The following is a 23,228-nucleotide window of genomic DNA, read 5'->3' as shown; positions in this document are numbered from 1 at the left end:
TGCTTAGGGCATATTAAAATGTCAAAGCTGTGTATGTGTTTTTTATTCTGGAACATAAACCATTGAGGCAGTAGCAATCTTACTTAGGATTTATTAATATTAATTCTACACGTCATGATTTCTTGTTTTTCCCCCCAGTGACTCAGTCTAGAACTTTCAGTACCACACTGAATAGAAGCTTCAGAATATTTATCACTGTAATCTTTATCATAGCATTAGTGTTGAATGAAATCTTTTTCTTGGTCCTTATGTTACATATGTTACCCTCATTCTGTCTTGTGATTTTGCATGCCTTTTATAATGGTGTTTTCAGATTTACCACTCTTTCTATTTACAGCACACTTTCTTCAGCACATTTAAGGAAAATTTTTATCAATTAATCTCTTATTGCTAAACCATATCACATTTCATGCTGTAAATAATCAAGGATATGAATGAACCTGAATCTACACAGAGAAGACTGAAGACCAATTATTTATTCCCTCTCCATTCTCTGTACATGTGTAATTGTAATATATGTACTTTTTTATGTGTGATTGTGGAGTATATACCTGTGTGGTGTGTGTGTGTGTGTGTGTGTGTGTGTGTGCGCGCATGCACATGTGTGTATGTATATACATGTGTATACATCCATGTTATACACATTGAAATATGTGTCCATGTATGTGGAAGATGTACTTTTAGACATATGTGTATCTGGATCTCTATGTGATGAGTTACAAAATGCTCTCACCTAGTATTATATGGTTCAAGAAAACGTAAAGAGTCTTATGAACTTTAATAGGAACTGTAACACCACACTAATTATGTAATTATATTTTGTAACAGGTATAGTAATCAAGCAACACTCTATATGTTAAATATCAGCCCTGGCTCATATAGCCCAGTTACTAGAAAAGGTATAAGACCTACAATGTAATTAATGCCTCCTACAGGAAGATGGGTACAGATAGGGGACTGGAAGTACTTTGTTGGGATCTGTCTAAAGCCTGCAACTGCTGGTTAGAAAGAGTCTCCATAGAAGCATTGGCCAACAGAAAAGGATGTAGATGTTTTTTATGACCCCAAAGGTAGGTCTTATTGCCAATAAGAGCCCATCCATTTACAATTTTCTTAATTGGATTTTGGGAGAAATACTGGAAGTCCTTGGACAACAACCCTAGCTATCCACATCATATTGGTCCACCACAATAGCGGTTATCTGTATTTGCCATAATAGTTCATTAATCTTTGAATAAATAGCCAGTTTAACCTGATAAAGGCCAACCACATCCATCCTCTGAAAATGTCAAATGTTATATCTCAAGTTATCTTCAAAGTGAATATGGATACTTAGTGCTTCAAATAAAGGATTGCAAAAAAAGACATTATCTTGCCCATTAAAAAATATAGAATTCTCTACTATCTTAAAAAGACATTGTATTAGCCAGGGGATAATGTCACATACCTTTAATACCAGCACCCAGCAGGCAATGATAGGTGGTTCTCTGTGAGTTTGAGACTAGCTTGGTCTACAGATGGAGTTCTAGTATAGCCAGGGCTACAGAGCTACACAGAGAAACCCTGTCTTGATAACCATAAAATAAAATAAAATAAAATAAAATAAAATAAAATAAAATAAAAGGAAATAAAAGGAAATAAAAGGAAATAAAATGACAGTCTCTTAAAATTCACACCAACAGTTTAATCAAAAAAACAAAGAAACAAGCAAAGAAAAAAATTTTTGTTTGCTACCTGTATCTTGTCCATTCTGCAACTTTTTTTAATTAGATATTTTCTTCATTTACATTTCAAATGCTATCCCGAAAGTTCCCTGTACTCTCCCTCCTCCCTGCTCCCCTACCCACCCACTCCCACTTCTTGGCCCTGGCTTTCCCCTATACTGGGGCATATAAAGTTTGCAAGATCAAGGGGCCTCTCTTCCCAATGATGGCCAACTAGGCCATCTTCTGCTACATATTCATCTAGAGACACAAGCTCTGGGGGTACTGGTTAGTTCATATTGTTGTTCCACCTATCAGGTTGCAGACCCCTTCAGCTCCTTGGGTACTTTCTCTAGCTCTTCCATTGGGAGCCCTGTGATGCGTCCAATAGATGACTGTGAGCATCCACTTCTGTATTTGTCAGGCACTGGCATAGCCTCACAAGAGACAGCTATATCTGGGTCCTTTCAGTGAAATCTTGCTGGCGTATGCAATAGTGTCTGGGTTTGGTGGCTGAGTATGGGATGAATCCCCAAGTCTCTGAAGGAAGAAATTGAAGAAGATCTCAGAAGATGGAAAGATCTCCCATGCTCATGGATTTGCAGGATTAATACAGTCAAAATGACTATCCTGCCAAAAGCAATCTACAGATTCAATTCAATCCACATCAAAATTCCAATTCAATTCTTCACAGAGTTAGAAAGAACAATTTGCAAATTCATCCTGAATAACAAAAAACCTAGGATAACAAAAACCATTCTCAACAATAAAAGAACCATTCTGCAACTTAAAGTCCATATAAGAATAGTACATAAATGTCAACCAACTCAGGAATTATTTATCTTTATAAAAACCAATCAATACAGGAATGATTTGTCTTCAGGCCCCCTTTGACATTAAATTTTCTATCCAATAACCTGAGTATTCATCTTGTCAAAAGAAATCAACCTTATGATATTTCTAGGAATTTTCAGAAAAACATTGGAGCTAAAGAGAGAGCTTTTTTCCTAACATTCATGTATGAAATTTGACCTTCCCATCTAGAGTCTCCATGAATATTTGCACCTCTCTTGCCATGGCTGTCCTCATGCTGCTTGACTTGCTACAAATGCAGACAATATCCATCTTCCAGTATAAGTATCTCTGCTGATGTGTTATCATTAAGGATTGTTATCGTCATGACATTCATAAACTATGAGGGAAGGTGATTTCCAAATCTTCCTTTAAAATTCTCTGTAATGAGTGGCTTCGAATGCCCAGCTTCTTTCATTCCTGGTCTAGAACCTATTATTTCATGTTTTTTTTCTATCCTTTACCTTATTATCTTGTAATAAAGAATAACACTCAGATACCTTTATTTATATTATTATGGATAAACTCAACTCTCTATTCTAAATGGTTTTATCTGCTCCTACAAAAACAATAATCTTCAACAATCTGACAACTATAATTAACAGAGTATATGTATATATGTCTATATATAAACATGTGTGCATATATATATACATATATATATATCACAGGAAAACATAATCTTTTTAAAAATAAAATTATTGCTGCAAAGTTGTAATTACTCAAATAAAAAAAACAATAACACGAATTAAGAATACATATATCTAGGAGCAGTTGACTTGAAATCAGGAAAAAATAGGAAAATTTAGTCTATGAATTTAGTCTATTTTATTATCAGTAATCATTGTTCTCTCTGGGCATCAGTATTCAGTACACACCATAAATGAATGTAAGCAAACTAAGATAGGCTGATAGAGTTGTTTTCCAATAGAAACAGAAAACACAGGGTGCCAGTGCAAGCTGTGATCAATCTGACAGTTTTTATGAGTAGTTAAAGGATTTGTTTATACTACAATGGAGAACACAGAGAAAGGAGGAAAGGCATTGTTCTGACTTACATTCCCTAAAACACATTATGAGTGTAAATGAAAAAAAATAATTCCTACAACCAATGACAGGTGATCAGACTTGTACTAGTCTACTTGATCAATTGTAGAACCATTCTGTTTTCCAGAAAAAAAAAACCTAGAACTTCATAATAATAATGGAAAAGCAATTTTTTAATATTAGAAATAATTTTAAAATGCAAAAAATCATTAATAATCTTGAAAATGGTAAGGAAGAGAAAGATACTTTAAAACTATGAGAAATAAATTTTAAAATGATTCAAATTTATTTTTTGCACATGAACAAAATAAAGGTTGCATTAATCAATACGTAATGTATCTATATTCCAAAGCATCTTGTGGTAAAATTTAAATACTAAATTTGCAAATAGAATAGTGCCTAAGAAGGAAAATAGAATAAAATGACACACTGAAAAGCATTTTAAGTAAATTCAAAATATCAGCATGCCTCTAACCACAGGCAGGTACACGTTGTCTCCTTTCAAAATTTCCATCTGCTCAGGGTTTTTCTCAGGGCTATCTTGACATCTTTGTTCCTTAAACTGTAGATTAAGGGATTCATCATGGGAACCACATTTGTATAAAACACAGAAGAGGTTTTCCCTTGATCCATAGATGAAGAAGAAGATGGTTTGAGATACATAAATGCACCTGATCCAAAGAAGAGACAAACTGCAATTATATGGGAACTGCAGGTGCTGAAGGCCTTGGACCTGCCTTCATTGGACTTGATGTGAAAAATGCTGGAGAGGATGAAGCCATAAGAGATGAAGATAGTGATGCTTGGCACAATGATATTGATGCCCACAACAATGAAAACTACAAGCTCATTGACATAGGTGCTGGTGCAGGAGAGCTGCATCACAGGGAGGATGTCACAGAAGTAGTGGTTGATGGTGTTAGCATCACAGAAGGTCAGTCTCAGCATGCATCCCGTGTGAGCCATGGCACCAGAAAATGCCATTGCATATGTACCAAGCATAAGGTTCAAACACAATTTAGGGGACATGGCAACCGTGTACAAGAGTGGATTACAGATGGCCACATAGCGATCATAAGCCATTGAAGTCAACACATAACACTCAGAAATGACAAAAAAGCAGAAGAAATATAGCTGGGTTAAACATCCCATGTAAGAAATTGCATTCTTGCTCAGTATAAAGTTCATCAGCATTTTTGGAGTGAACACAGTAGAGTAGCAGAGGTCTATGAAGGACAAGTTAAAGAGGAAAAAGTACATAGGGGTGTGAAGGTGTGAATTTAGTACAATAAGAATTATCAAACACAAATTTCCTAATGCAGTAACAATATACATTATTAGAAACACAAAGAACAGAGGTATTTGAAGATCAGGCTGGTTTGTTAAACCTACCAGAATGAATTCAGTCACCAAAGACACATTTGCAGAGGCCATTTTTTTTTCTCTAAGAGAATCTGCAGACACAGGAAAATGTTCTCATTAGAAAATGATCTCTCTTCCTATCCTGGTTCTTTCCCCACCAGTGAAGTGTGGGTTGAGTATGTGTGAGATTAGCCCCACGTGAGCATATAAATCAAAGTGTACAATCCATCGGCAAATTATCTTATACAGAGAAGGACAGTGATAAAAATGTAAGTAAAATTTCTAGAAAGGAAGTTGTGTGAAATGAGATGAGGAAAGAAGCAGTTTCTTGCATTTATTTATTCTTTCAATAGAGTCCTCTCCACACACATAAAATTGGAGGCTGAGGCCTTGGCCACTGACTGGTGGCTGTGGATATTAACTTAACTGTGGTAGAGCTAGGAATAAGGCTAGGAGATTTTGACATAAGAAGAAATGTCATGTTGAAGTCTGTCTCTTTTTCTTTCCAATTTTTATTAGGTATTTTCTTCATTTACATTTCAAATGCTATTCTGAAAGTCTCCCATACCCACCCCCTGCTCTCCTACCCACCCACTCCCACTTCTTGGTCCTGGTGTTCCCCTGTTCTGGGGCATATAAAGTTTGCATGACCAAGGGGCCTCTCTTCCCAATGATAGTAAGGAGGATGTTCATACATGTGGGATTCAGAAAATCAACATATCAGCAAAAACTTCAGAGACTTCTTACCTTTGCTCTTCAGTGTATGTAGCAGAGAAATTTTGAATTCCAAGGCTTTTTATGCTTTTATTATATTAAGAAAATATAGTAAAGACTAAATCCTGATATACTCTGAAAGAACTTCTGAACTACAGGTAATATTTTGTTATTAGAATTTGGAGTATCCTCCAACAACAGAGGAAACTAACTTTATTATGATCTTTGCACTGCCACTAGGGAAGGCAAAGTTTTTTTATTGTGACTTAAATGGCTCAACCCACTTGCTTATAAATTGAGTAGAAGTAGATTCACTCTGTTCCCAAGTGAATAGCATGTAATATAAAAAGGAATGAGGTGATTGTATTTACAACTTGGATCATGGTATGCCTTTAGTACCCTTGGGACTTAAAAAATTTTGCAAGTTTCTCTTTAGGGAAAATACACCTTCTTGTGGATATGGAAATGTAAATTCCCAACTTCCCCAATTATTTTCATCTCTATAGAGGAATCTACTGTTTGGTTCATTGTTTCTTTCTTCATCTTAATTAAAAATTTCCAGCTGAATATACTCCAAGCTTCCTAATTACTTTGAAAAGATTTTAATGATTTGATAAATAACTTCAAGTTCTGCAGGCTATAGAATGCCAAATATAGATAAAGATAGATAGATGATAGATAGATAGATAGATAGATAGATAGATAGATAGATACTAGATAGAGATAGAGATGAGAGATATTATTTAAATGATTTTAAAGAAACAAATCAGTCAGTAATGGGGGTTATAATTTCATGCTTTCAATACTATCATTTAGAAGAAAATATTTTTATCTTATTAATTGTATTTTAAGTACTTTTCTCTTAAAGTCTTTCTTTTAGTTCTTACCTTAATTTTGCCTATCCTAAATCACAAATTTTCCTCTCTTATTATCTTCAATAATCCTTAAATTTTAGTGTTTGCATTTACTCACAGTGAGTTGCAGATATTCAATGTGTAAAATTTTTTAAGATGTGAGTCAAGTATTAATATTCGTACTTTTTGTTTTTTATAAGGATTTATATTTGTTCTATTAACATTTGAAAATCTTGTTATTTATACATAATTTTCAATATCAATTGACTTAGTACATGAGAGATGATTCATGTACTAGTATGTTCAGTTCAAATATTCCTCTGGGCAGTGGTGCCCCCATGTCCTTAAATCTACCACCCTGGAGGCAAAGGTAGGCAGATCTCTGAGTTTGTCCAGCCTGGTCTATAGAGTTCCCAGAACTAGGCAGTGTTACTGTCTGTATATTGCTATGCTCATTGAACATTAAACATAAAATATTCCTGAATGCATATGTTTAGAGACTGAAAAATGCATGGAAACAATTGTAGTTATAGACTTATTCAAAAGCATATCAAGGGCATAGAAAAGATTATGAATATTTCCACAAATTTTGAGAAAATTTTCAGGATCTCAGTTTAGATAAGGAATGTTATACCTCTTTTAGCAACATTTTTTTAATTAGGACAGTTAATTATTAGGTATTAAAACAAAGAAAAGTAACACCATAAGTTCTTTTGTTTATATTTTAAATTTACCTTAAGTCATGCTTTTATTAGGATGACTTTATGAATGTCAGGTCTATACATTTTTCATAAAATGAGTTTATATAAAAGATTAAATATGCCAGAAAATTCCACATTAAATTTTAAATTTTTAAATTTTTCCCATTCTTCCCCTTCTTCCCCTTCCTACCTTTACAAATTCCTCCCCCATTGCCCCTCCCCTTCCCCTCAGATTAGAGTAGCCATCTTATGTACCACCCCACCAGGGTACATCTTGTCCCAGCAGGTCTAAGCATATCTCTCCCACTAAGGCTCAACAGGCAGTCTAAGAAGAGGAGGAAGGGATCCAGTATCTGGGAACAGAGAGAGGAACAGCCCCTCTTAAGCTTGTTAGGGGAACCACATGAATGGCAAGGTACACATTTGCTACAATGTGAGTTTTCTAGGTCCAGCTCCTGCATGCGCCCTGGTTGGTGGCCCAGGCTTTGAAAACCCACTGGTCCTAGGTTAGTTGACACTGTGGGTCTTCTTGTGGTGTTCTTGACTCCTCAGACTTGCTCACTTCTATCCTCAACTCTTCCACAAGAGTCCCTGAGCTCTGCCTAATGTTTGGCTTGGGTATCTACATCTGCCTCTATCTGTTGCTAGATGCAATATCTAGGAGACAATTATGCCAGGTTCCTGTCAGCAAGCATAGCAGAGTATAATTATTAGTGCTAGGGGTTGCCTCTTTCATATGGGAGGGATCTCAAGTTGGGAAAGTCCATTGTTCACTTTTCCCTCACACTCTGCTCCATCTCTATCCCTGCATACCTTGTAGGCAAGACACATTTTGAATTGAAGATTCTCTGGGTGGATTGATGACTCACTTCCTCTCATAGAAGTCCTGTCTGGGTACAGGAGGTAGCCTTCAGTCTCTATATTACCCTCTCGTAGGAATCTAAGCTAGAGTTACCCTTCATAGATTCACTGTATCCTCTCCCATCCCAAGCTTCCAGATGATGCCCACCAGAGACGCCCATCCCTACCCCAAACAGCTGATTCCCATTCTCACTCCCAGCCCACTTTTGACATCCTCTCTTCTCATACCTGTTTGCTATCCACACCTTCTTCCCTACCCAGTACCCTCTATCCATCAACCTCTCATGACTATTTAGTTTTCCCTTATGAATGAGATTCCCACATCCTTCCTCAGGACTGCCTTCTTATCCAGTTTTTTTTTCTTAATTCTGTGGATTGCAGCATGGTTGTACTTTACATATCGTAAAATGTCTATCTGCCAGAAAATTCATGTCTTTGTTTTTTGTTTTGTTTGTTTTTGGTTTGTTTGGTTTGTTTGTTTTTGTTTCTTTGTTTTATAAGACAGGGATTCTTTGTGTATCCCTGACTGTCCTGTAACTCACTCTGTAGACCAGACTGGCCTCGAACTCAGAAATTGGCCTGCTTCTGCCTCCCAAGTGTGGGGATTAAAGGCATGTGCCACCGCTGTTCAGCAATGTCATTGTTTCTAATAGCTAAATAGTATTTCATTGTGTAGATATACATTTTCTTATCCTTTCTTCAGCTGAGGAACATCAGGTTTGTTTTCAGTTTTTAACTATTACAAATAAGGCTGCTATGAACATAGTTGAATAAGTTTTCCTGTGATATACTGAGGAATCATTTGGACATGTGCCCAGGAGTCATAGAGGTACATCTTGAGCTATTCCCAGTTTCTTAGAAACCACCAAATTAATTTCCAAAGTTGTTGTGCAAGTTTGCATTTCCATCAGCAATGGTGGAGTGTTTCCCTTTCTCTGCATCCTTGCTTGGATGATCTTAGCCATTTTGATGGCTGTAAGATGGAATCTCGGGTGTTTTGATTTGCATTCCCTGATGTATAAAGCCATTGAACATATTTTTAAGTGCTTCTCAGTCATATGAGATTCTTCTGTTTAGAATTTTCTGTTTAACTCTCTAACCATTTTTAATTTTTTTGGATTTTTTTTGTCAATTTCTTGAGTTCTCTATGAATTTTGGATATTAGCTCTCTGTCTGATGTAGGGTTGGTGAAGATCCTTTTCCAATTCGTAGGCTGCTGTTTTGTCCTCCTGACAGTGTCCTTTCCCTTACAGAAGCTTTTCAGTTTCATGATCCCATTTATCAGTTTTTTATTTTAAAACCTGAGCCATTGTTGTTCTGTTCAGGAAGTTGTTTCATCTGGTTTGTTTGGTTTTTACATGGTCACAAAGATATGTAGAATTAGCTTCTGGTGATACTTTTGGTTTAAATATTCCTAGTGACTAGTAATGGTGAGCACTGTTAATGAGCTCATTAAAACTTTGCATGTTTCTTTGTATGTCTATGTATGTGTGATCCATGGCTCTTTTCATTAGTAGTTTTTCACTATAGAGTTAGAAGATTTATCAGTATATTCTATGATTGAAAAATACTTTCTGCTCAGTGCTTCAGCAGTTACCTTTCTCACTGCTGTAGCAAAATTTCCAACTGTAACCACTTAATGAAAAGGGATGTATATTGGCTTTCAGACTAAGGTAAAGAGAATCATGGTGAGGAATCAAGGTGGCAAAAATGATAGGCAACTTGCCACACTGTCCACAGTCAAGAAAAAAGAGCTGGCTGCTCAGCTTACTTTCTTCTTTTTCAACTTATTTTCCTCCCATACATTACATTCTAATTGCAGTTTCCCCTCACTCCTCTCCCCCTTGTCTCTTCTCCACATGCCCTCTCTTTCCTAGATCAACTTCTCCATTTCTCTTCAGAAAAGGGTAGGCCTCCCATAGTTATCAACCAAACATGATATATCAAGTTACATTAAGACTAGGTACATCCCTTCGATTAAGGCTGGATGAGGAATACTGGTAGGAGGAAAAGGTTCCCAAAAGCAGGCAAAAGAGTCCCTCCTACCACTAGGAGTCTCACAGAAACACCAAATTACACAACGGTAAAATATATGCAGAAGACCTAGGTGATACTAGATAGGCTCGATGATTTGTCAGTTCAGTCTTGGTCAGCTCCTATGAGCCCTGGTTAGTTGATTCTGTGGGTAGTTTTCTTTTGGTGACCTTGACCCCTCTTTACTCATCAAACCCTTCTTCCCACTTTTTTCATGGGATTCCCCAAGCTCTGTCTAATATTTGACTGTGAGTCTCTGTATCTGCTCTTGCTCCTATATATTACTAGATAAAGCCTATCTGATGAGCATTATGGTAGAATGTGGTCTACAAGAGGATTGTTAAGAATCTTAAAATTGTCTGGAATGACATCCCATGGAATAGTGCAAACTACAGTCAGAATGTATCTTTCCATTAGTAACTTAATCTAGAAACTCCTGGACAATATGAAAAGAAGACTGTCCCTCAGCTGGTTATAAATCCACTCAAGTTAATTGTATTAACTAGTTGACAAAGTTAATCCTCATAAATGGACAATATTTCCTCACATAGAGAAATTTTCACATGGTGAGTCTTTTTTTAAATGTCTGCCTGTGTTTTTCATGTTATTGTAAAAATGTCATCACCACATGTGGTGCTGTGAATTGCTGGCCTTGTATTTTCTTTATTTTTAAATCTTGCCTCTGGGGATCTGACCCGCTTGGAGTAAATTATATACAGAGTCTGCACAAGTCCAGCATAATTTTATTGCATGTCTATATTCAGTTTTCTCAGTTGAAGATACTGTCCCTCCGCTCCTGATACATGGTCTTGAGAAACTTCTTCAAATATTCCTAAAATGTTCACCTAAGATCTTGTTTATCAGCTTTCTAATCCATCTCTAGTTACTGCTGCTCTTGAGACAGTGGGATGTGGGAGAATCAACCCTAAAACTAAGGTGGAATATGGTCTCATGTCATAGCCAACATTATATGCAATGACAGATAATTTTTACTCTGAGGTTTAAGAAGAGTTGCATGAGTAAATGTATAACCACAGGACAAGCCACATGTGGCAAAAATGTTTTTCCATAGAGTCATATAAACAAATAACAATATAACTTACTCTTATTTGCTATACCTGGTAGAAGCACAAAAGCACATTCTAAAATCGATTCTGTGTTTTTAAACAAAACAAAAAAAATGAAATGATAAAAAAGGAAAGATGACAAACTCTCAAAATATTAAAACCAAATCTAGAGATTGAAACTTTCTTTGATGAAAAGAAAATAAATTTCAGTATTACACCATGATTTTCTGCATGTTTGAAATTTTAAAGTAAAAATCATAATATTGTCTAAGAAAGACAAATGTAGACATCTCCTGTATTTCTCATCAATACAAACTATCTCTATGTGAAAATGAGATTTATAAAGACAACACTGAACAGTCAAAAGTTCTTCCTGGTCAGAGTTTTCCTGAGGGTAATCTTTGTTCCTCAAGCTGTAGAGTAAGGGATTCACAATGAGAACCACATTGGAATAAAAGACAGAAGAAATATTTTCTTCACCCAAAGACCCAGCTGAGGAGGATTTGAAATACACAAATGCACTTGAATCAAAGAACAGAGAAAGAGAAATGACATGGGAGCTGTAGGTGCTAAAGGCTTTGGACCTACCCTCAGATGATTTAATGCAGAACATGCTGGAGAGGATGAAATCATAGGAAATAAGTATAGTTGAAGAAGGAACAATGATATTAATGCACCCAACAAAAAAAAAATTACAAGCTCATTGACATATGTGCTTGTACAGCAGAGCTGAAGCAAAGGAGGAATATCACATCACAAAATGTCAGTTTCAACCTGCATGTAGAGTGTGCTACAGCATCAGAAAATGAAATAAAGAATGAGCCAAGAATAAGGTTCAAACATTACTTAGGGGACATGAAAAGATTATATAACAGTGGGTTACAGATAGAGATCATAGGCCATTGAAGTCAAAACGCAACACTCAAGAAAGAAAGAAAGAAAGAAAGAAAGAAAGAAAGAAAGAAAGAAAGAAAGAAAGAAAGGAAGGAAGGAAGGAAGGAAGGAAGGAAGGAAGAAAGAAAGAAAGAAAGAAAGAAAGAAAGAAAGAAAGAAAGAAAGAAAGAAAAGAAAGAAAGAAAGAAAGAAAGAAAGAAAGAAAGAAAGAAAGAAAGAAAGAAAGAAAGAAAGAAGAGCTAGGTTATGCATTCCATGTAAGAAATTGTATTTTTCCTTATTATAAAGTTCATCAGCATTTGGGGAGTGAACACTGAAGAATAGCAAAGGACTACAAAGGACAAGTTAAAGAGGAAAAGTACATAGTGGTGTGAACGTGAGAATTCAGCACAGTTAGAATTATCAAAAACAAATTTTCCAATGCAGTGACAGTGTACATTGCCAGAAACCCAAAGAACATGGGTATTTGGAGATCAGGCTGCTCTGCTCATCCTACCACAATGAATTCAGTCACCAAAGAGATGTTTACTTAGTCCATTCTTCTCTATGGGGAATCTGTGGATACAGGAAAAAGTTTTATTAGATGATTCACACTCAGTTATGGGTTGTTCCCACCTGTGATGAAATACTTCTTCTAGCCACAACTATGTATACAGAATGAGCTGGTACAGACACAGCAAATTTTCTTCTGTAAGAAAGTCATTGTTTGAATCTCAGGGTGATTTAGGAAAAATATCACAAGATAAAGAGGAAAAGAGAACACCAAAAAAGATTCTGCCTTCTCCCACCTCCTGTCTTTTTTCACTAGAGTTTGCCCTATAACAGTAAAGTTGGAAGTAAATATCTGCCAGTATTGTAGAAGAATTTTAGCACAACAACTGCATCTGAAATGAACCTGGAATGAAGGTACCTAAGCTTTGAAGTAGCCTTTTGTCAGTGATTATTTGAGATTTTATGGGGTTATTCTTATGAAGGAGTCTCAGGGTCTTAGCACAAGACAGGTTCAGCAAAACAAGAAGTATGGCTGAACATTACTTAGGTCATGAGTCTTTCCAGACAACTCCTAAGATAAGATGTTTTGGCATGCAGAAATTGACTTGCTAAAGAGACCTTTTGTGTAACACTAACAAGAGACCAAGGCTGAGACTGGGAGAGGGCAGAGCAGGGAGGCAGACTGAGAGCCTTTCAGACAAAGTGGCAACTGAATCAGGTTGAGTCTGGATGGTTAGCTCAGGAGACTGCCCTCAGCAATATGGTTAACAGAGTTAAACTATACAGATGTCTCTGTGTATTTATTATTAAAAACCAAGTGGGAGACTCAAAAAGCTCAGCAACACAGTACTGATTGCTGCAGCAGATTTGTCTTCATTTTTGTATGAATGAAAAATGTTGTATATGCTAAAATTAAAAGAACAATAATGATGGGTTAGAGAGACTGTCTCCTGTCTCTGTTACAGAATCACAAAGCTGGAACACATGAATTCTGACCATGCAGGAGAATCCTAACAGAAATGCTACAGCTCCAGTGGCCATCAACACCTCTTAATAATCTCTAATCCCCATAAGGCTTTCTTCTGCCAGTTTCACTTGAGTCTCATTTTGCACCGGATAGGAAAAAACTTATTGAAACCCATCATATAAGCAAGGAAGACAGAAAGAGTGTGGATTCAAGTAGGAGCAGAGGTGCGTAGGATCTCCTAGGAGTAGGGAAAGAGAAAACTGTCCTAATAAATTATATGAAAAAAATCTCTCTCCAATAAGATGAAAATAGAAACCAAATATTCACTTTTTAAAAAATGAAGAAAAACTCAAGATGCTCTCATTCTTAATAGCTGGGTAGTATTTCATTGTGTAAATGAACCACATTTTCTCTATCTACTCTTCTACCATGGGACATCTAGGTTGTTTCCAGCTTCTGGCTATCACAAATAAGTCTGCTTTGAACATAGTGGAACACGTGCCCCTGTGGCATGGTGGGACATAATTTGGATATATTCCCAAGAGTGGTAGAGCTGGGTTTTCAGGTAGATCTATTTCTAATTTTCTGAGGAAGCTCCAGATTGATTTCCAGAGTAGTTGTACCACTTTGCAATCCCACGAGTAATGGAGTGTTCCTCTTTCTGCACATCTCCAACCTGTGTTGTCACCTGAGGTTTTGATCTTAGCCATTCTGATTGGTGTTAGGTGGAATCTCAGGGTCGTTTTGATTTGCATTTCTCTAACCACTAAGGACTTTGAACCTTTCTTCTGATGCTTCTCAGCCATTCAAGATTCTTCAGTTGTGAATTCTTAGTTTAGTTCTATTTCCCGTTTTTGATTGGGTTGTTTGGTCTTTTTGGGTGATTAACTTCTTGAGTTCTTTATATGTTTTGAATATTAGCAATCTATCAGATGTGGGGTTAGTGAAGACTTTTTCCCAGTCTCTAGGTTGCTGATTTGTCTTATTCGTTTTAAAGGCAAATGAATGGAACTAGAAAATAACATCCTGGGTGAGGTAACTCAGGCCCAAAAGGACATTCATGGTATGTACTCACTAATAAGTGGATATTAGCCAAGAAAAAAAAAGTACAGCATACCCAAGATAAAGTCCACAGAATTCAAAAAGGTCAACAAGCCTCAGTCTCACTTGGGAGAGAGAAGAAAGCAATCACAAGTTGGGAGGGAGGGAGGGAGGGAGGGAGGGAGGGAGGGAGGGAGGGAAGGAGCGAGGGAGGGAAAGTGGACATGGGGAAGAGTGATGGGGAGAGGGAAACCTGATCTGGTATTGGGTGAGGGGAAAGGACTGAAGCCCTGAGGGCCAGCAGAAAGAATAGAAACAGGCAACCTCAGGAAATAGGAGGTTGGGGGGATCCCCCAGAATGCATCAGAGACCTGGGAGGTAAGAGACTGCCAGGACTCAAAGGGAGGGATTTTAGATGACATGCCAGACAGTAGAGAGAGGGAACTTACAGAGCCCATCTCCAGCAGGAAGACAGGGCATCAAGTTAGGGATGGGGTTTCCATCTCAAAGTCACATCTCTGACTTATAATTATTTCTGTTTGAAAGAATTACAGGTATGGAAATGGAGAGGAGCCTGGAGCAAAGAAGGTCCAGCAACAGGCAAAAAATGGGATTCAACCCAAGGGGATCCCAAAGCTTGACACTATTACTGAGGTTATGGAGCACTAACAAAAGGGGACCTATCGTGACTGCTCTTCGAAAGGCTGAAAGAGCAGCCGAAAGAGTCAGAAGCAGATATTTGCACCCAACCAATATACAGAAGCAGCTGACCCCTGTTGTTATATTTGGGAAGGCTGGAAGACACTGAGCAGAAGTGTGATCCTATAGGAGGACTGGCAGTTTCAATTAATCTGAACCTCCAAGATCCCTCAAACACTGGACCACCAAATAGATAGCATATACCAGCTGATATGAGGCCCCCAACACACATACAGTAGAGGATTACTGGCTATGTGTTCATTCAGCGGTGATGCACCTAACACTCAAGAGACAGGGAGTTTATCAGGTGGGGTTGGAGGTGGGGGCATCCAAGTAGAGACAAGGGGATCGGGACAAGGTGTGGGATGTGGAACAGTCAGGCGGTGGATGGGGAGGGGCAGGGAATGGAATATAGAGTGTAAAAAATAAATTAATTTAATAAAAAACAAATTTTAAAAAAAAGAAAGAAAAGAAAAAAATCGGGAAAAAAACAGAAAGGTGGAAGGATACTTGAAATTCAGAAAGTCACAGCATTCACTAAAAATGTTAGAGGTCTATTACTATACCACTCATCCTTGTGTATCTGGATAAATAATTCAGACACAAAGGTTTCAGATCTTTCACTTCAAAGATATACACAAAATTTAATTTTCTTGGACAAGTTTCTGAAGCACAATCTTATTTGTGATTAAGGTTTTGTGTCATTTCTGGAAGAAGAGAAAAAGGTTCGTTAACTGTGGAATATGTGTGCTTATATGCAGGGTTAATCTTTTCCACTGAGGAGAGCATACACATTGAAGAAGGAGCTGAGGCGTTGCATTGGAATCTGGATTTTCATCCTTATTTCCCTAGGGGCCCACAATTATACTCAACTGCCCAATCTCTCTAGAGAGCCTGCACATGCAGTGTAGATAGTCTCTTATCTCCCCAATTATCTGAGCTCAGATGGGAAATCTGGGTTTAGAGTTCTTCCTTTCTTGCTTCCTGCAGTTATCATGCATAAGTCTTGCTCCTGACTTTTGAAATGTGTCTGGATGTTGTAAAGTATTATACCAATTCACCCACCTCCCATGCTATGCGACCAGAAATATCACAGATTCTATTTATATATATTTCAGAGCAATTATTACAGCAGAAGAAATGTTAGCATGGAGGACAGAAATATTACGGGGACTCAGACCTATAGAACTGAAGATAACTAACGAAGTTTGGATTGGAACACATAGGCTTTTGCATGGACAAAAACTACCCAAAGTGATTAACCAATGTCAAGAGATCAGTTGTGAACTCATATACGAAGAAGTAACATTGTATGAACCAAGAAGTTGTGTCTATATATTTAGGATTCTCTAGAGATATGTATGTAACAACAATTAAAGATATACAGACCCAGCTGGATGTGGTGGAGCATGCCTTTAATCCCAGAACTTGGGAGGCAGAGGCAGGCAGATTTCTGAGTTCGAGGCCAGCCTGGTCTACAAAGTGAGTTCCAGGACAGCCAGAGCTATACAGAGAAACCCTGTTTCGAAAAAAATCAAACAACAACAACAACAGAAAAAGATGTAAAGCCCTGAATTTTAGAGAGAGCAAAAGGAGTGTATGTGAAGCGTTGAAGGCAGGAAAGGGAAAACAGAAAAATATGTAATAACATTTTCATTTTAAGAAATAAAATGAGATGTATTTAAATATATAAATATGAAAGTAAATATAAAATGAAGTAAATTAAAGTATATAAATACAAACTCTAAAGATTTTACAAAAATGAAATAAGATATAAGTATCATTTACTCAGCTCCCTCTTCTTATCTATGCATTCCTGTGCCTATCCATATATACATGAAAATCTTATGTGACATATTTCAGTATATGATTATGGTTTTAAAGATTAATAAATTTGACCTGATATTATATATTTAACAGCTTTTCATGTAATATGTAACATGAAAATAAAATGGAAATACCAAATTATGAAAAGACCCCCTATGCTCAGATATTATTAGTTTTAATATTGTGAAAATTGCCATCATACTAAAAGCAACCTACAGATTCAATGAAATTCCAGTCAAATTTAAATGAAATTCTTTATGAAAATTGAAAATCCATGAGCAACCCTTTACATACATACTTATATAAAATAACATCAATAAATAATAACTTGGATTTTGGATTAAAATTTCAAACATTTTCTGAAAAAACTTTGGCAAATTTGTTTACTTTAAATAAAACACAATAAAATATTTATAAACTTTAAATTGTTGTTCGTGCCTTGTCTTGGAATAATAACCATTTACTCAATGGATAATTCATTTTGTGAATGTAAATAAGCATACCTTTGTCACAAATATGTGAATTTGCCATTTTAAAACTGAGAAGAAGAATATATTTTTCTTCTGAAAACTTTGTCAGGGCCCTAGAGATTGGTTGAGTGAGACAAGCCCTTACTGCTCAAGTGTAAGGACCTGAGTTCTTTTTATTATTATTATTATTATTATTATTATTATTATTATTATTATTATTATATATTTTATTTACATTTCAAATGTTATCCCCTTTCCTAGTTTTCCATCCAAAAATCCCCTATCCCCTTCCCCCTCCCCCTGCTCACCAACCCACCTACTCCCAGTTCCTGGCCTTGGCATTCCCCTATACTGGGGAACAGAGCCTTCACAGGATCAAGAGCCTCTCCTCCCATTGATGACAGACTAGGTCATCCTCTGCTACATATGCAACTAGAGCCACTAGTCCCACCATATGTTTTCTTTGATAAAATAAGGTACGAGGACCTGAGTTCTGATCCCATGAATTTATATAAAGCTGAGTGTGCTAGCTCAAATCTGTCACCTCAATGTTCCTAAGGGGAGTGGGAGGGGAAGAGAGAAGAGAGGATAACTCTTGGAAGTGAGTGGGTCACTGGCCTGGGAAACCCATCACTGAACAAGAAACCCTATACTCAAAAGAAGATGGCAAAGGAAGACTGACAACCAAAATATCCATAGAATTTCATGTATACTTTGTGATGGAATTGGACCACACACCCATATATAAACACATACACACTGCCTTCCTGTTTCTCTTTCCAACCCACACACTAGAGATAAATACATAAAGGAAAACAAATAGTATTAAAATTAATTTATTTAAATAACTTTCAGCAATTCTAGTGCAATTATTATTATTATTATTATTATTATTATTATTATTATTATTATTATGTTAAACGTCTTATATACCTATATGTCTATAGTTGTATAAAAACATTCTCAGATAAAGTTTAAAAATCTCTTATTTAGTGCATAGTTGCATGAGTAACATCTATTATAATGTAACAGATATATGCTGGTTAGTTTTTGCAACTTGACACCAACTTAAGTCACCTGTGAACAGAGAATCTCAACTGAGGAGTTACTTGCATCAGATTGGCTTGTAAGCCTGACTTTGGTGGCAATTTCTTGGTACTTTATTATGTGGGAGAATCCAGTCCACTGTAAGGAGATTGTCCTGGGTAGGATGAAGCAGAGAAAACCTTTGAATCCAGATTAGTAAACAGCATCGCTCCATTTTCTCTGCATAAGTATTTCCATGCCTTCACTTCCCTCAATGACAGACTGCAACCTGTAAACGAAGAAACCATTGCCTGTTCCAGCTTGTTCTTGGCCAGTGTTTTATCACAGAAATGAAGAAGCACCCCTTGTTATTTTAAGACCAGGAAACAGCTCCCTTCTGTGGTTTCCATTAATTAATTTCCACCTCATAACATAAAAAAAAGAGACACAGGCTTCTTTTATCGTTATATCATGCATAAACATTTCAATACATAATGATGTATCTCAAAACTTCTGTATGGAAATATTTTCTCCCATTTCAATAGATTTAATACATTAAATTAAAAAGTATAAGAAGAAAATATGGAATATATGGAATACAGAGTGATTAATATGTTAACTCAACACAAGACATACTGAGGACAAAAAGTACATATGTATCCAATCAAATCTTCCACCTTGCCAAAGATTTTCTTAGGGCAATTTTAACATCTTTGTTTTTCAAGCTGTAGATTAATGGATTCATCATAGGAACTACATTGGTATAAAAAACAGAAGAGATTTTTGCCCATTCCATAGACCCAGGTGAGGAGGGTTTGAAATACACAAATGCTCCTGAACCAAAGAACAGAGAAACAGCGATTATGTGGGAGCTGCAGGTGCTGAAGGCTTTGGACCTACCCTTAGAGGAACTTATGCGGAAGATGCTGGAGAGGATAAAACCATAAGAGATAAAGATGGTAGGAGTAGAAAAAAGTATGTTGATGACCACTATGACATAAGCTACAAGCTTATTAACATAGGTGCTTGAGCAGGAGAGCTGGAACAGAGCAAGGATGTCACAGAAGTAGTGGTTGATGTTTCCATCACAGAAAGTCAATGTCAGCATACACACAGTGAGAGCTACAGCCTCAGAAAATGCCATCAAATAGGAACCAATCATTAGGTTTAAACACACTTGAGGGGAAATCATCACATTATATAAAAGTGGATTACAGATAGCCACATATCGATCATAAGCCATTGACGTCAGCACAAAGCATTCAGAAACAACAAAAAAACAAAAGAAGTAGAGCTGAGTCATACATTGCATATAGGAAATGGCATTCTGTCTTAATATGAAGTTCATCAACATTTTTGGAGTGAACACAGAAGAATAACAAAAATCTATAAAGGACAAGTTAAAGAGGAAAAAGTACATGGGTGTGTGAAGATGTGAATTTAGCAAAACTAGAATAATCAAACCCAAATTTCCCAATGCAGTGACTAGATACATTGCTAGAAACAGAAGGAACAGGGGTATTTGGCGATCAGGCTGATGTGTTAATCCTACTAGAAGGAATTCAGTCACCAAGGAGACATTTACTGAGTCCATTCTTTTCAAGGGAATCTATAGACTCAGGAAAAAAGAGTTGTATTAGAGGATGATCCACACTCAGTCATGGGTCAATCTCCCACTATTTCTACAGAAGCAGTTGTTGTAGTTGCAAGCAAATTTTCTTACAGTCATAAGGCCAGTAATATGAATTTTCAATATTATTTCTGAAAAAGAAAATACATGCAAAGGATGAAGAAGAAAAGCACGAAAAATGATTCAACTTTTCCCACTTAAGTTTTTCTTGACAGTAGTCCTTCCTACATTAATGATGTCTGAAGCAGATGTCTTGGCAACACAGAGCTACATTCTGCAGCTACAGATTTCCTCTAATATGGTATGAACGAAAAACATGTGTTTAATCCAAAACTATAAGAAGAAGAGTGATGTAACTACTGCCCAATATCACAAAGTCAGTAATCTTGAGACTTGGTCTTGGGCATGCATAAGAATCACAATAGAGATATTACAAATCCAGTGTTCTCTCTCTCTCTCTCTCTCTCTCTCTCTCTCTCTCTCTCTCTCTCTCTCTCTCTCTCCCTTTCTCTCTCTCCCTTTCTCTCTCTCCCTCTCTCCTCCTCCCCCCTCCCTCCTTCCCTCTCTCTATCCTTCCCACCTTCTCTCTGTCCCTCTTTTCTCTTTCTGTCTCTGTGCCCCTCACCCACTCTCTCTGTGTTATTTTTTGAAAATAAATTCTCTTACACAATACATTGTGAGGACAGATAACCTTCCCTACACTCCTCCCTATTCTCCTGCACTTACTCTCTCCCCTTGGTTCACTCATCCACTAATTCCACCTCAGAAAATAAGAGGCCTCCAAGAGAGAAGAACCATACATGACAAAACAAGATAAATAACAAAAGGCAAAAGTCCTCATATAAAGATTAAATGAGGCAATCCAATATGGGGAAAGGAGTTCCAGAAGCAGGAAAAACACTGAGAAACACCTACTCCCATTGCTAGATATTCCAAGCCAAACCTGGAAGATTTCTTGGACTCCTATTTATCCATGTTTATCTGGTAGAAATGCTTCAGTTTCCAAGGATTTATTTCGTATCTTTTCAGTCTAAGAAGGTGTAGACAAAACTTAGTGCCTGAATGTTCCTGGAATGATGGTTGAATTTTAGAACATAATCTGTGATTAATACTTTGAGTCTTTACTTGAAGCAGAAAAAATATGAATTGTAATGATATCATCCCACTGCCAATGATCAGGCACAGAGGATTTCCTGTGGGCTTAGCTGCAGAACATATTTGCTTATAAACAATGTGGATGTGTGGCTGTCTCTTCTCCAGAGAAAAACATTTAGATAGTAGAGTGAACTTGGGAATTGTGTTACACCCTGGATGATGATTTGTTTTTAGATCTTGAGGGACCCGTGTATTTTCTCTTCACTTTGTGGTACATGTATCCTGCAGTGGATGTAGAAAAATACGATCTCACTCTCATTTCCCCGATCTCACTCTCATTTCCCCAATCATCTTCTGAATTACAGGTACACCCGCAGTGCGCTCTCTCTCTCTCTCTTTCTCTCTCTCTCTCTCTTTCTCGCTCTCTCTCTGTCTCTCTCTGATATGTCTATGTGATTATACTTACTGTAACCTTATTTCTTGAATTCATCTAAATTATTCATTAGGTTTCTTATATACTGTTTCCAAAATTAGTAGTCTTATGTATGACATTTCTTAGACTGTGAAGCTCAGAAACACAATTCAGTTAAAACTTCCCAGACCCTAAGCAATCACTTTACTCTGCCCATACATATTTGTGCATTTGGACTTTGAACATAAAATGTAACTGAGGATGTGCTGAACCTGATAAAGGGAGGTAAGCATCGTGCTTCTTGACCCATTCCAAAGCACATGAGGAACATGGGAAAGATTATAAAGATAAACACAGCTATAACACATAACTTCAACAAATATTTCAGGAGTTCCCACTATGTACTCTGTATGCTATTTAGAACTAGAATGGAATAGTAGGTAAGCAGCGAGAAATTTATCCTTACAGAAATTACAGGATTTAAGGCAGCACAAGAGTTAATAAAGTAAAAAAAAAATACATATATAATGATCCAGAGTGTATAAGCAAATGAGAGATGACAACTGGTATTTACTGGGAACTTATCATGAGGCACCTAACAGTTCTTACCATATGCTTTATAGTATCTAATTTAAATGTTGTATATATACCCATTTTACAATAAGCAGAGTATCAATTCACCAAGTTATTATTCTTAGCAAACAGAGGGTGGAAAATGTATTCAATGCCTTATATCTCATTTTATACAAAAAAAGTAAAAATTGACCTTAATGAAAATTGCATGCACATACACACACACACACACACACACACACACACACAAACAAAACCAAAATCCAAAAATAAAAACAGGCTATAAACCCAAACCTGTCAACTAAACTAGAGAGTTGAAATGGATTCAAACACTTATATCTCACTTTATACAAAAAATAATTTTAAAAATTGACCTGAATTAAATTTGCATAAGAAAATAAAAATGAAAGACCCTAGTAACCATTTCTTTCCTTCTTATATTCATGACAGAATTAAGTCCCCCCAAAATATTCACTATCCTTTATTATACTTTCATTAAGGTGGGACACTGTATTTCTTGGTAATGTATCTAAAATTTATATTCTTGATTAACTATAATAAAAATTCTTTTTGAATATGTGTGTGAATTCATATGTGCATTCATGGGTGTGTGTCCTAAGTTTTAAACATGACACCATTATTCTGAAGATGTCCTGACAGACAAATAGTGCCCCTGAAAGAAAGCAAAACATTTGAGTTGATCTATCCATGGAAGGAGGTGCTTTATCCCTTAGGACATTGGAGACAAAAATCTACTGAATTTTTTTCTAGCAGAGAGTTCACATTTCTCTTGAGAAAATAAGATATAAAAATGTTGTCTCATAACACTTAGTTCAATTTAGATATTATATTGATAATTTTATTGTAGGTGTGATAAAATGCCTGGCAATAGCTAGTTGGATTTACC

At 36.6% G+C, this 23,228-nt stretch overlaps 2 protein-coding genes and 1 pseudogene across 3 annotated transcripts; all 3 read right to left on the bottom strand.

The window, feature by feature from the left end:
- Window positions 1-1,422: 1,422 nt before the first annotated feature.
- Olfr904 (olfactory receptor 904) lies at window positions 1,423-5,045 on the bottom strand. Of its 2 annotated transcripts, XM_017313392.2 has the most exons (2): window positions 4,120-5,045; window positions 1,423-1,450 (listed from the first exon to the last, which is right to left on the bottom strand). In XM_017313392.2, the coding sequence occupies exons 1-2, from the start codon at window positions 5,034-5,036 to the stop codon at window positions 1,423-1,425; spliced, it is 945 nt and encodes a 314-aa protein (XP_017168881.1). In that variant the 5' UTR covers window positions 5,037-5,045. The 2 variants fall into 2 exon arrangements, with proteins under 2 accessions (XP_017168881.1, NP_667012.2); NM_146801.2 differs by lacking the exon at window positions 1,423-1,450 and having other exon boundaries at window positions 4,104-5,036.
- On the bottom strand, window positions 11,548-12,627 carry Olfr1543-ps1 (olfactory receptor 1543, pseudogene 1; annotated as a pseudogene).
- On the bottom strand, window positions 19,232-20,287 carry Olfr902 (olfactory receptor 902). The gene has a single exon (NM_146802.2). It carries the CDS (start codon window positions 20,203-20,205, stop codon window positions 19,276-19,278), a length of 930 nt encoding a protein of 309 aa, NP_667013.2. The 5' UTR covers window positions 20,206-20,287; the 3' UTR covers window positions 19,232-19,275.
- Window positions 20,288-23,228: the final 2,941 nt, after the last annotated feature.

This window comes from Mus musculus, chromosome 9 (genome assembly GCF_000001635.26).
Source record: "Mus musculus strain C57BL/6J chromosome 9, GRCm38.p6 C57BL/6J".
In the NCBI taxonomy this organism is placed as follows: domain Eukaryota; kingdom Metazoa; phylum Chordata; class Mammalia; order Rodentia; family Muridae; genus Mus; species Mus musculus.
This window is presented reverse-complemented; position numbering and strand designations above follow the sequence as displayed.

Bases quoted from the DNA above. Each gene is read 5' to 3' on its own strand.
- Olfr902 (NM_146802.2), bottom strand. From the start codon at position 20,205: ATGGACTCAGTAAATGTCTCCTTGGTGACTGAATTCCTTCTAGTAGGA.
- Olfr904 (XM_017313392.2), bottom strand. From the start codon at position 5,036: ATGGCCTCTGCAAATGTGTCTTTGGTGACTGAATTCATTCTGGTAGGT. The intron at 1,451-4,119 runs CAGATGGAAATT...GTGCTGGTATTA, and splicing joins GCCCTGAGAAAAACCCTGAG to AAGGTATGTGACATTATCCC.